At 43.5% G+C, this 14,349-nt stretch overlaps 1 protein-coding gene across 1 annotated transcript in view; it reads left to right on the top strand.

The window, feature by feature from the left end:
• LOC138646080 (dynein axonemal heavy chain 11-like) overlaps nucleotides 1-14,349 on the top strand; it is a 377,510-nt gene that overhangs the window by 220,664 nt on the left and 142,497 nt on the right. Inside the window, exons 47-49 of the mRNA XM_069735549.1 lie at nucleotides 2,717-2,863; nucleotides 10,224-10,337; nucleotides 10,420-10,563. Of these exons, the coding sequence (XP_069591650.1) occupies nucleotides 2,717-2,863; nucleotides 10,224-10,337; nucleotides 10,420-10,563 (405 nt within the window). The remainder of the gene's footprint in view (nucleotides 1-2,716; nucleotides 2,864-10,223; nucleotides 10,338-10,419; nucleotides 10,564-14,349) is intronic.

Here is a 14,349-nt window from a genome sequence, read left to right as displayed (position 1 = left end):
CATGCTCTCGTTTAGTAGTTGTTGGAAACTACGCTGCATTAGACCTACAAATTGGGTATGGGGTGTAGAGAGATGGTGTGTTCCACTCCAAGGTGTTCTCCAGGTTGCCTTTCCTGAACTTCTATCTTCAGGCTCTCATTAAATTGTGGTTAAACGGAACAACTGCATTTGGCGTACTAGTTGGTTTGGGGCCTACTATCGGTGTCTGCCGCTCCTTGCTGTTCTCCTGGTTTCCTGTCCTGAAATTCCGTTTTCAGGCGCTCGTTAAGTAGTTGTTAATGTTAGACTGCATTTGGCCTACTAGTTGGGTTGGGGCCTACTATCGGTGTCTGCCACTCCTTGCTGTTCTCCTCCACTGAACAAAGCTGTGCCGCCTGTTTACTACTGTTGCCAATTTTGAACTGCATTTCGACTACTTACTGATTTGGGCCTACTCTCTGTGTCAGCCTCTCATTCCAGTTGTCCTCCACTGCAATGCCCCCTGATTAGTCCTGTGTTACCAATTTTGAACTGCATTTAGCCCACTTTATTCTTTGGGCCTATATCTGTGTTTCCTCCTCATCCTGCCCATTGCCCAGCCAGTGATAGATGAGTCTGCTGGTACATTGACCCATAACGCAACATTTCCCGTGCACGCTACACTGCAAGATTGTGACCCTGCTGAAAGTCAGGTCCCCCTTCCCGCATACCATACCACCTTACACGGGGACAAACAGGAAGGTGCAGATGAAAGTGCAGGTTCCTTCATCAGGTGGGGGGAGGAATACTAGTTGGCGACGTCACTGGCACAGGGCCTCTCATGGTACGCAAAAGTGTTGCTGCCGGTGGGAGGCGCCCCCGCCGTGCAAACACACCGCTGTACTTTGAGGAGCCCTGTGCCAGTGCCAATGCCAACGAGTGGGCCCCCCCTGCTTGCTCAGGTTCACAGCACTTGCAAAGTTGAAATACTTACCTCTCCCTGCTCCACTGCCGTGACGTGGTCCAGATTTCCTGGGCCCACTAATTACTTGAACCAGCCCTACCCACCACAACTTTAGCCAAATGACCCCCAATTTCAAATGCCTTCCAATTATTATAAGGTAAATTACGCTTGACAAGCTTCATGAAGAAGAATGGATGGTTTTGACATTAAAATGGGCACTCTAGGTGTTTTCCTGGCCCCCACTCACTACCGACTATGCTGCCCCATTGACTTGCATTGGGTTTCGTGTTTCGGTCGATCCCGACTTTACGTCATAATCGGCCGATTTCACTCGACCCGACTTTTGAGATAGTCGGGTTTCGCGAAACCCGGCTCGACTCTAAAAAGGTCAAGGTCGCTCAACTCTACTCCCTGTCTTAGGACGAATTGAAGCATCCGGAGGAAGTGAGAGACAAGCCGCAGCTCTTACTTCCTCTGGATGTCAATGGCGTCTGTAGGAGAGAAAAGTGAAACCAGTGATAATTGGCCACGGGGATTGCATGATATAACAATGTCACGCAATCCCTGGGAGAGCCAGTGCCGACAGAGCTGGAATGACGCTATAAATGTTATCTTACTCTGGGGAATACATGGATTCAGAAGGTTCATGTAGTGGATAACCCCTTTAAGTTGCGTTTGAGTTAACGCTTAGAGACTAACTGCTATGATCTCTCCACTGTGACACTGCACCCAGAGACATCAGGGACTTCTGCTCTTCTGCCTCTTCTTAGCACATGTTCAACAGCAGCAGCCACAAGGAAACCATTATACAACAGTACTGAGCAGTGTAGCTGTGAATCCAGCCCAGAGGAGAAAGAAAACACTTGCTGGCACTGCCTGCGTGTGTCTCTTTGCCTTTCTCTCCCTCTCTCTCTCCCTTTTTCTGTCTCTTTCTCTATCCTCACTGCTGCTTATCCCCACCTCTCAAACCATAACAAAAGGAGTCCTAAGGCGATCTCAGGAAGACCAGCAACCTCCCGTGGAACAGATTTCTCCATACACTTCAAAAGGCAGCTGATGTCTAATCCTTCAGTGATCTGGCAGTCCGTCTTGTCTTGAGCAAGACAGTTTTCCACTGTATTTTTAATTGAATGATAAGCTGCATGGGAAGAAGAAATGGCCTTTAAGTGAAAAAAGGGGCATATTTATCAGATATATTACAAAATTTCCTACATTCACTTGTACTTTGGAATTATGCAGTTTGTTAAAAGAACAGTGACTATTTAAGGACCAGAACTGGTCTTCCAGAGTGAGAGCCGCTGATAATTAATATGCCCTGTTATGTCCCAACCATCATCCAAGTGAGACAACCCCTTTAATTACAATAATCGAATATGGTTCTATGACCTTTCCTAACAAGTTTTAATACACGTACTTAGGATTCTTTGGTTTTCCATTCAATGTAAAAATTTCACTTTTTGAAAACAATTATAATTTGCATACTGATATTATATATTGTTATATTTGCACTGCTGGAAAGTTAATAGATTATTTTTTTTACAGGTATCATTACAATATAGAGATATTACTGCATTTATCCACATAATTAACCAACAAGTTCATTTTTACTGCCTTCAAGCCAGTATTTTGATAAATAGAGAGACGTAATTACATAACCTCTAGAGGAACAAAGTAATTATACGCTTTGACAATGACGCCCTCGGCAGCATTTATTCTTTAAGCTAACTGATTTTAATATAATTGAAAATATCGTCTTAAAACTTAATTAACCAGGTCTCTGTTGTATTCACGCAGGTGGAGGATTTGAAGTCTAAACTTGCCATACAAGAGGTAGAACTTCACCAGAGGAACAATGATACCGAAGCCTTGATTGACAAAATTGGACAGCAGACGGAAAAATTAAGTCAAGAAAAATCAGTTGCAGACGATGAGGAACGAAAGGTACAGTGTTAACAGGATCTATTGATATGTCTTTCTGGGGCTCTGTTATCCACCAGAATGAGTGGCATGTACCATCAGGCATTCAATGCTACAGCATAGCATGTGTTTCATTGAAAGAAAACAAAAAAAAATGAGCCGGAGTATATATTGGTATAAGTCAGACGCATAGGTGCGCATTCACACTGTGGCCATTCGACAGAACATAAGATAAAAACAAAATGAGCAAATACCCTGTAGTAAGTAAATAAATAGTAATAGTGATACATGTAAATAACATAGAGCACTTAGTTGACACTATTTTGATCAATAAAGCGTAAACTCCATCCTACCGCGACAAGGTGTACCCAATCAGGACGGTACCTAACTCCTGCAGTTCACCTCGCTATGTAGGTGCAGGACCTGGGTAAGTAATGGAAGAGAAGAACAGAGCCTAAGGGGGGAATCAAGTCAGTAGAGGACAGAGCCGTGCTGTGGTGCCAGGACAGGTCCGAAGGTGAAACGCAATGTTTATTGTTTATCCCCTTCGTGGGTGGCACCATATATTGTATTTCCCTCTCCGTGGTTGGCACCATAATAACACCCCGGCAGCAGGCGCGCTGTCTGGGTGTTATGTTTGACTCCGATCTCTCCTTCACCTCCCATATACAATCTCTTGCCCGCTCGTGCCGCTTACACCTAAAGAACATCTCTAGAATCCGCCCTTTTCTCACCATGGAAACAACAAAAACCCTCACTGTCGCCCTGATCCACTCCCGCCTGGACTACTGTAACGCTCTATTAATTGGCCTCCCCCTCACGTGACTTTCCCCTCTCCAGTCTATCCTTAATACAGCAGCCAGGGTCGTCCATCTGGCTAATTGTTACTCGGATGCGTCCGCTCTTCGCCAGTCGTTACACTGGCTGCCCATTCATTACAGGATACAATTCAAAGTACTTGTTCTCACCCACAAAGCTCTCCAAAGTGCGGCACCCCCTTACATCTCCTCCCTCATTTCTGTCTATCTGCCCAACCGACCTCTGCGCTCTGCAAATGACTTTCGACTAACCTCTGCAGTATTCCGTACCTCCCACTCCCGACTCCAAGACTTCTCCTGTGCTGCGCCAATCCTCTGGAATGCTCTACCCCAAGATATTAGAACCATCCACAATTTGCATAGTTTTAGGCGCTCGCTCAAAACACATTTGTTCAGAGCTGCCTATCACGTTCCCAAATCAAAGTAATTTTATGTTTGTGTGTAGCCCATTCACTACTTCCAGCTATCCCCCACCCCCTGAAGATGGCTGGACCATCATTGTAAATACATAATTGTAAATACACACCTGTGCTTTGTATCTCCCCACCTCATTGTAGATTGTAAGCTCTCACGAGCAGCGTCGTTTTATTTCGCTTTAATTATTGTATTGTTAACATTGTTACTTATGTCTGTTGTGTTTGATACTGTTAAACTGTAAAGCGCTGCGGAATATGTTGGCGCTATATAAATAAAGATTATTATTATTATTATCCCCTCTATTGATTATGCTCAGAGGTCTGGAGAGACCTTAGAACATAATAAATTGTTTTATTTTTAACAACAATTTATTTCAAGTTAAATACATTTACATTAATTAATGCATCTAGCTCTGCTACATCTAGATGGCAGGCTGCATTGTTGCATGATGCCATTATACAGCCTGACATCCAGCAGAGACACTGAGCTGCATGTGCTAAATGTGCTGCATGTGTGACGTGCTAAAGTTGAGCGGAGTTCATATCCAATTAACTTCTTTGACCTCACTGACGTCACCGCAAGCGCGAAAAGGTCCATTGGAGTTCAGAGCCAATGAACTCAGTTGAACTCAATGACGACAGCGCTAGCGCTGAACTCCAATGACCTTTCTGATATCACTGCGCGCTTGAGAACTTTCTTTTACAGGGGACATTGGCTTCAGTGCGTTGGATGTAAAGTCTAAGTGTTTTTATTAATGGTTTGTCCATAAAGGAGTCTATGTCATTTCTTCAAATAAAGGACTTTATTCTGGATGTTATTTTTTCGACAATTTGATAGGGGCGTCTTATAGACGCCTCTCCTTTACTAACTACTAGGTTTGATGTCACCTGATAATACAAAGTTGCCATCAACACCAATACTGTAATCCCACTTGCCACCGCACCAGGGCAAATGGGAAGAGTGAGGTTAAGTGCCAGATTTAGCGCATCTTATGGATGCGCAGTTTCTCGGGCCTCTGAGAGCTGATGTTTTTAGTCTAGGATGGTGCCAACATCCAATATCAGCCCGCAGCTGTCTGTTTAGCCTTTGCTGATTATTAACCCCTTTCTGACCTCGGATGGGATAGTACGTCCGAGGTTAGAAGCCCCGCTTTGATGCGGGCTCCGGCGGTGAGCCCGCATCAAAGCCGGGACATGTCAGCTGTTTTGAACAGCTGACATGTGCCCGTAATAGGCGCGGGCAGAATCGTGATGTGCCCGCACCTATTAACTAGTTAAATGCCGCTGTCAAACGCGAACAGCTGCATTTAACTACCGCTTCTGGCCGGGCGGCCGGAAATGATCGCATCGCCGACCCCCGTCACATGATCGGAGGTCTGCGATGCTTCTGAATAGTAACCATAGAGGTCCTTGAGACCTCTATCGTTACTGATCGCCGGTACCTGTGAGCGCCACCCTGTGGTCGGCGCTCACAGCACACCTGATTTTCTGCTGCATAGCAGCGAACATAAGATCGCTGCTATGTAGCAGAGACGATCGCGTTGTGCCTGTTTGTAGCCTCCCATGGAGGCTATTGAAGCATGGCAAAAGGAAAAAAAAAAATGAAAAAAAAAATGTGAAAAAAATATATAAAAGTTTAAATCACCCCCCTTTCGCCCCATTCAAAATAAATCAATAAAAAAAAAATCGAACCTACACATATTTGGTATCGCCGCGTTCAGAATCACCCGATCTATCAATAAAAAAAAGCATTAACCTTATCGCTAAACAGCGTAGCGAGAAAGAAATTCAAAACGCCAGAATTACGTTTTTTTGGTCACCGCGACATTGAATTAAAATGAAATAACGGGCGATCAAAAGAATGTATCTGCACCAAAATGCTATCATTAAAAACGCCAGCTTGGCACGCAAAAAATAAGCCCTCACCCGACCCCATATCACGAAAAATGGAGCTGCTACGAGTATCGGAAAATTTCACAATTTTTTTTTTTTTTTAGCAAAGTTTGGAATTTTTTTTCACCACTTAGATAAAAAATAACCTAGACATGTTAGATGTCTATGAACTCGTACTGACCTGGAGAATCATAATGGCTGGTCAGTTTTAGCATTTAGTGAACCTAGCAAAAACGCCAAGCAAAAAACAAGTGTGGGATTGCACTTTTTTCGCAATTTCACTGCACTTGGACTTTTTTTCCTGTTTTCTAGTACACAATATGGTAAAACCAATGATGTCGTTCAAAAGTACAACTCGTCCCGCAAAAAATAAGCCCTTACATGGCCAAATTGACGGAAAAATAAAAAAGTTATGGCTCTGGGAAGGAGGGGAGCGAAAAACGAACACGGAAAAACGGAAAATCCCAAGGTCATGAAGGGGTTAATTATAGGGGGACTCACATTGCACTCGCAAGTGTGACCCCGGCCTAAGTGTTATTATTTTAATGGGGGGAAACATAGGGATTCAGAAAGGGTTGTTTGTGTAGTGCACATATTGGGTATTTGAGGAAAATTTTTCTACATCAAAAACTGCTGGCAGGAAAAACGTTAGGTAAAATAGGCTTGGTTTTTACTTAGTTTTACATGCATTTTTAATGTGTTTTTTATTTATATTTTCCCCATTCATTTGCATGGGTGAAAAACGCTGCAAAAAGACTGAAAAAATTCACATGCTGCAGATTTGATGATTCAAATCTGCAAGGAAAAGGTAAGCAGCTGGTGCATAAGATTTCTGAAATCTCATTCACTTTGCTGAAACATTAAAGAGCATTAAAGAGCAGTCATTTTTACTCTTGAAAACACACAGAAAGAATGCAGGAAAACGCAGTGTGTGAACAAGCCCTAAAGCCACACCACAACATAGATGTAAATGTCAAGCAGTCATCTGTGGGTGATAAAGAGCTTTTGATTTGCATTGCCTAGTGACCCAGATTATTCTTAGTGCAGCCTTGCTATGAGGGTGCTTTCACACCGCGCTTTGTACGTTTGTTTGTCTTTGTGTCCGACGTTCCACCTCTTGTAGGCAAATCATGCACATCAGATCACACGTTGACTCTGTCTGCATCATTATAGTTTATGGCCCCGTCAGCGCATACGCCCGAATCCCGTTTTGCGGGGGAAGGTTGGACATAAGCCCCAACGGGACCACTGAACATGGCGAAGTACATAGTGAATGGGTCTTACTGTTTCAACACCAAACGGTTTGTTTCAAAATGTTTCAATTAAAATTACCGATAACATTTTAAGTAAAGGTTAGTAAATACCTGCTTGTTAGTTTTAGGCATATTTTTTGTTTTTCATAAAGTCCTGGATATACCCTTTTATGTGCTGTATAAAACACGCAGATTAAAAGAAAAAAAGTGCTTTTCTCACCCTTCCTGGGTCCAGTGCTGAGTGTCCGCTACTACTCTTGTTGTCTGCTTTTGTCTCTAGTGTCACGTCAACGCCAGTAACTGAGCTCAGCATCCCTCCCTGAGTTGAAGGCATGAGCAGCTGAGCTCAGTCATTGTCTGCAGCGCTGTGGAAAATAACAGACATAAGGAGCAGTGGTGGAGACTCAGCGCTGGACCCATGGAGGGTGACTAAAGCAGGGGGTGGAAACCAGAACATCCATTTAATTTATTGTAACTTACTGTATATATAGCTGAAAAAATGATAGTTTGTGATGAGTAACTAGACTGATATTTGTCTACACCTTATCGTTATAGTTGTGCCGCTATATATACTGTATAAAATGAATATAAAGCACCGCATGTATTAGTGCAAAGCCCTCCAGCCACTGATCCTTTATATATGTATATGTTAACACCAAAGCCTTCACAGTGCTCGGCAAAACATGGAAATCTTGAGCTATGAAATGAGCTTGAGGCATTTACAATATTTTTCATGGTTCTGTCTAACAGCTTATTCCCCAGAGATACGGTGTGATCGACAAGCTTAGTTAGACATACGTGAAGCATCCTGCCAAATTGAAGCCCTGAGGGTCCTATGAGCAGGGGTCCCTGAAGAGCAGCCTTGTTTGTAGTGTGATTTTCTGGGTAATCTATCATCAGATCATTGCTTTGTATCTACTCTATTTTTTTCTCTTTTGGAGCTCCGTGCCACCGCTGACAGCATCACATAGATCCTTTCCGTCCTCCTTATAACACAGCTCTTCATTTTGTACTTATTCAGGTCATTGCTATGAAAAACCTATAAGACAGGATTTACACACTGCGGTTACATCACGCTTGTGTATTTTGAAATATTCAAAGCTTGTCTTCATTTTCTGCTTGATTTGACATCTTCTCTATTGAGTTTTGGGATGTGAATGCTCTCAGTGGGTGATGTTGCTATTGTAATGACAGTCTCATCAATGAATTCATGTGTTCATGAACAATCACACCCTTGGGTTCAAATTGTTTTAATCAAAATATGTGGGTGCAAAGTGGACATCTATTAGGAAATCACCAAAGAATCAAAGCCCCATGGGTAGAAGGCAGTGTCGGTTTGGGTTGGCAAAGGCCCACCCATCTTCAGCTATGTGCAAAAATAACCAGACCCTAGCACACAAATTTACTTTTGTTTCTATGTAATATGAATTTGGTTACCGTGTTTAGTGACTGATTAGATTATTCACAATATGCAGAACAAGGTATCAAGTGTAACAGCACTGCTCATTAGCTCTCAATCACAGGGGCCTACCAGAGATTTCTCTTCTTCCCCGTGGGCCAGTCCGAGCTTGGTAGAAGGGCTCTAGTAGGGTCTCCATAGTACAGAGCAATTGTATTATGAAGTCTCAATTCCACTCAACTCACACCGTCCACCACATGCCTCCCAGTCTGATCACCGTCATCCCCAATTGGCAAATCCTTTTAAGGGCTCATTCAGACATATGAGAAAAATAGACCAATTATTCTAATCAGACTTTGATTAGAGCGTGAAGCAAGAACCTTCGGCACTCAATAAGAACAATTATACAAAAGCAAAAACGGAACACAGGTGTACACAGATATACTTCTGCTGCAACGTTTCGGCAATATAATGCCTTAGTCAAGCCAAATCTGTGATAGGAAGGTATTAGATGTAGGAATCTACTCGGCGGGTCTGCCTGCTTGGTGTGGATGCATCGGTATGGCGGCGGGCTGCCGGTGTCTATGAACGCTGTGCATCCTCTCCCCTCTGTACCAGTCTGTCACTGTAAATTTGTTTACTTTTAACGATATCTATGACCCTGTACGTAACCCCTTTTCACACGTATAGCACCATGGAATTAATGGTGCTATATAAATAAATTATAATAATGATAATAATCTTTAGAGCGTGGTCTGAGAGTCATACATTTTTTTCATACGTGCAGAAATTAAAAAAATAAAGTTTCTACGCCTTCTCTCCTTGAACCCATTGGTTCAAATTTGACTAAGAACAGCATCTGAAAGTACGGTAGTTTGTATGTTCTCCCCATGTTTCCCTGGTTTCCTACAGATTCTCCTGTTTTCTCCCACACTCCAAAGACATACAGATAGGGAATGTAGATTGTGAGCCCCAATGGGGACAGCGATGACAAAATTAGTAAAGCGCTGTAGAATTAATTGCACTATATAGGTGAGTGAAATAAGTACACTAATTAATAAATTGGCTCTCAAAGGTAAGACAACACCGATTCTATTTGGAGGACATTTTGAAGCCGGTCTCTCGGCTTATATTCCTTGTTAATAAATAATTGAGCAAGTTGAAATTTAACATAACTTCTGCTTTTTTTTCCTGACTTCAACCATCCAGGAAAAGCTGTACATTTGTACAGTTTTATATTTTATACTATGTGTTGCCATCAGTATGTGATTTTGTTTTGTATAGCCATTAGTGATGAGCGAACGTGCTGGGATAAGGTGTTATCCGACGTGCTCGAATACTATGTTCTAGTCCCCACGGTTGCATGTCTCACGGCTGTTCGACAGCCACAACACATGCAGGGATTGTCCGTTTCTTAGGCAATTCCTACATGTGTTAGTCCTGTTGAACAGCCACAAAACATGCAGCCGCGGCTACTCGAACATAGTAGTCGAGCACGCCGAAGATACTTTTAGTACACACGCATGCTCAGATAACACCTTATCCGAGCACGCTCGCTCATCAGTAATAGCCATTTTTGGTAATTTGGGGTTTCTGCGTTAACAGGTAGCCACTCTCCAGGCAGAGATAACAAAGCAACAACAAGAGTCAGCCGATGACTTGGCTAAGGCAGAACCAGCTCTCCAAGCAGCGAACGCCGCTCTAAACACATTGAACAGGGTAATAACCCAACCCCAGATCTCTTGATTCACAGTTCTTTATTTCTTTACCACAAAACAAATGTAACTCCTTATTTCAACAGTTAAATCTCACAGAACTCAGAACATTTCCTAATCCAACAGCCCCTGTAACCAACGTGGCGGCTGCCGTACTTGTTCTCTTATCAACAAATGGCAAAATACCTAGAGACAGAAGCTGGAAAGCCGCAAAAGTGCTGATGAGCAAGGTAAGAAGTATCGGTCCTTGTCTATCGTCTCTCACCTTACAAGGTATTCATTAAGGAGAAGGTTGTACTCTGACTCCCTGACCGTATTTGATAACTGGGACAATCCATAGACTTTCTATGGAGCCCGTCGTCAGTGACAAGTGGGGGTCTCATCACCCTCCAGACCCCACCAATAGTCAGTTGATCATCGTTGATTCGGATCTTGGCAATTTTTGGCCAGGCAAAACTTCCTTTGGTAAATTAGCTGTTCATTAGGATTGCAAGTAATTTCTTTTGCAGGGGTAGTGTAATATTAACCCCTTAATGACCTTTATTGCTTTCTTATAAAATGATGTATTATTTTTATCTTTTCTAATTAATTGTTTAAACAATTAATTAGAAAGATAAAAATAATAATTAATTTAATAAGTAAACAATAAACGTTCAATTTTATTAAATTACCCGAATTGGATTAGATGGAGTTTTTGACTTATTTTTGGAGATATCAATCAGACTGCAGTCAATTAAATGGCAGCAATTCTTATGAAAGGCCCAGTAGGGTCTTAATAAGGGCATTTGGATAGGCACATGATGGAAAAAAAAATTCAAGAAACGTATTTTTCTCATTGGATGCTGGTACTTGTGAAAAAGAAGATTACTTACCCTCCAAAGACAAGCGCTGTGTCTCTCCAGCTGCACCGGTATCTGTTTAGTGGCAGTGATGGCGTCACATCCAAAGCGCTGCAGCCAATCACTGGGCTCAGTAGCTCCCAGAGTCTATACCAGTGTTTCCCAAACTCCAGTCCTCATGGACCCCACGGGTCATGTTTTCAGGATTTCTTTAGTATTGCTCAAGTAGTGGAAGTATCATCAAGGCATCAGGAATTGTCTTACCTGTGCAATACTATGGAAATTCTGAAAACATGACCCGTGGGGTCCGTGAGGACTGGAGTTTGGGAAACACTGGTCTATACAGACTTACTCCAGTGATTGGCTATAGAGCTGTTGATGAGATGGCACCGATGCAGTCAACCAACAGTGCCAGCGACAAAGTGCTGGACCCAAGAAAGGTAAGTAAAGCTCAGTTTGTTTTTTACAAGTAACTTGAGCAAATAGGAAAAAGTTTCTTGAAAGGCTTTTAAGGGGCTAAGTGTCAAATTTGATAACTGTCTTTTTCCATGTTTATATTATTATTTTTATTATTATTATTATACATTTTTATAGCGCCATTTATTCCATGGCGCTTTACATGTGAATACGGGGCAAATATAGACAAATACATTAAACATGAGCAGATAACAAGGCACACGAGTACATAAGGAGGGAGGACCCTGCCCGCGAGGGCTCACAGTCTGCAGGGGGTGGGTGAGGATACACTAGGAGAGGGAAGAGCTGGCTGTGCGGCTGTTCAGTAGGTTGAGGATCACTGCAGGCTGTAGGCTTGTCGGAAGAGATGAGTCTTCAGGTTCTTTTTGAAGGTTTCTATGGTAGGCGCAAGTCTGATGTGTTGGGGTAGAGAGTTCCAGAGTATGGGGGAAGTCTTGGATGCGGTTATGGGAAGAAGAGATGAGAGGGGAGTAGAGAAGGAGGTCTTGGGAGGACCGGAGGTCGCGTGTAGGTAGGTACCGGGAGACCATGTCACAGATGTATGGAGGAGACAGGTTGTGGATGGCTTTGTATGTCAGTGTGAGGGTTTTGAACTGGAGTCTCTGGGCGATAGGAAGCCAGTGAAGGGCTTGACACAGGGGAGAGGCTGGGGAATAGCGGGGGGACAGGTGGATTAGTCGGGCAGCAGAGTGTAGGATGGATTGGAGCGGTGCCAGAGTGCTAGAGGGGAGTCCAGAGAGTAGGAGGTTGCAGTAGTCGAGGCGGGAGATGATAAGGGCATGCACTAGCGTTTTTGCAGTGTTGCGGTCAAGGAAAGCACGGATCCGGGAAATATTTTTGAGTTTGAGACGACAGGAGGAGGCAAGGGCTTGGATATGTGGCTTGAAAGAGAGGGCAGAGTCGAGGATCACCCCGAGGCACCGGGCGTGTGGGACTGGGGATAGTGAGCAGCCATTGACATTGATGGATAGGTCTGGTGGAGGGGTAGAGTGAGATGGGGGAAAGATGATGAATTCTGTTTTGTCCATGTTCAGTTGTAGAAAGCGAGCAGAAAAGAAGGCTGAAATGGCAGACAGACAGTGCGGGATTTTGGTAAGCAAGGAGGAGAGGTCAGGTCCGGAGAGGTAGATCTGCGTGTCGTCAGCGTAGAGATGGTACTGCATACCGTGGGATTCTATGAGCTGTCCCAGGCCGAAAGTGTAGATGGAGAAGAGTAGGGGTCCTAGAACAGAGCCTTGAGGAACACCGACTGACAAGGGGCGAAGTGAGGAGGTGGTGTGGGGGAGGGAGACACTGAATGTTCGGTCTGTCAGATATGACGAGATCCAGGAAAGGGCCAAGTCTGTGATGCCAAGGGATGAGAGGATTTGTAGCAAAAGGGAGTGGTCTACAGTGTCAAAGGCAGAAGACAAGTCCAGGAGAAGGAGGACAGAGTAGTGTCGCTTGCTCCTGGCAGTTAGTAGGTCATTGGTGACTTTAGTTAGGGCAGTTTCAGTTGAGTGATGGGAACGGAAGCCTGATTGTAACCGATCAAAGAGGGAGCAGGAGGAGAAGTGGGAGGACAGTTCAAGATGGACGTGTTGCTCCAGCAATTTGGAGGCATAAGGGAGAAGAGATATCGGGCGATAGCTAGACACAGAGGATGGGTCGAGGGAGGGCTTTTTGAGGATGGGTGTGATCTTGGCATGCTTGAAGGATGAGGGAAAGACACCTGTTGTGAGTGAGAGGTTGAAGAGGTGCGTTAGGGTTGGGATGAAGACCGTGGAAAGGTTAGGGATGAGGTGGGATGGGAGCCGGTCAAGCGTGCAGGTGGTGAGGTGTGATCTTGACAGGAGGGTGGAGAGCTTATACAATGAATGTCCTTTGATTTCCATGCCAGCTTTTATTTTTCTGCTTTGTTGCACATTCAGTCTTGAAACCATATTCACTAGATGGAAAATATGTAATACCAGCTGGGCTTTATAGTGTAGGTATTTACTAACTCGTTTGACCAAAAAAGCCCATGTTGCAAGTATAATAAATGTTCTCAATTTTGGGTTAACTACAGTAATAAGTTGCAAGTAAAAAGAAATCCGAACAGAACTCTCTTTTGGAGCGGTTTCTGTTTCTTTGGCGAGAGACCAGTAGTACAGTAGACCATTATCCTGAACATTACTTTAGCCTTTTTTAGTCTTCGGTGCTGACATTCATCACATTGCGAGTGGATAAGCAGCAGATAATCAGCACAGTGTTCCCTGAAGCCATAATGGTGAAAGTACATCAGATAGAAATGCTTCTTCAACCCTCATCTAATGGCGCAATTATATCCATCCATGAGATGTGCAGTGTATTAGGTGATGAGTGCACCTGCAGTAAAGGTCAGGTCATTTCATTTGTTATTTATCTATCATTTTTAAGGCCAATTTACTAAAACTGTTCTTGACAGTTTTCCTGGTTGCTCTACTTGTTATGCTGCATGTCGTTAAGGGTCAGATTTACTAAAGCATGTAAATGAGAAATGAGCCAAGAAAGGTAAAAAAAAAATCAGCCCAGAGGAGTTATTTATAAACCCACATTCACAAATAAAAAACACACTTTTTGAGAGTGAAAGACATAGCAATCAAATAATAAAATTGCCCACACCACCCTCCGAAGTGAGTCGGAATAATTCCCATGACCTCAGCCTTAGACCGCATCTAAATCAGTGTCACACCCCAAAAT

Source organism: Ranitomeya imitator, chromosome 7 (genome assembly GCF_032444005.1).
Source record: "Ranitomeya imitator isolate aRanImi1 chromosome 7, aRanImi1.pri, whole genome shotgun sequence".
NCBI lineage: Eukaryota > Metazoa > Chordata > Amphibia > Anura > Dendrobatidae > Ranitomeya > Ranitomeya imitator.
This window is presented reverse-complemented; position numbering and strand designations above follow the sequence as displayed.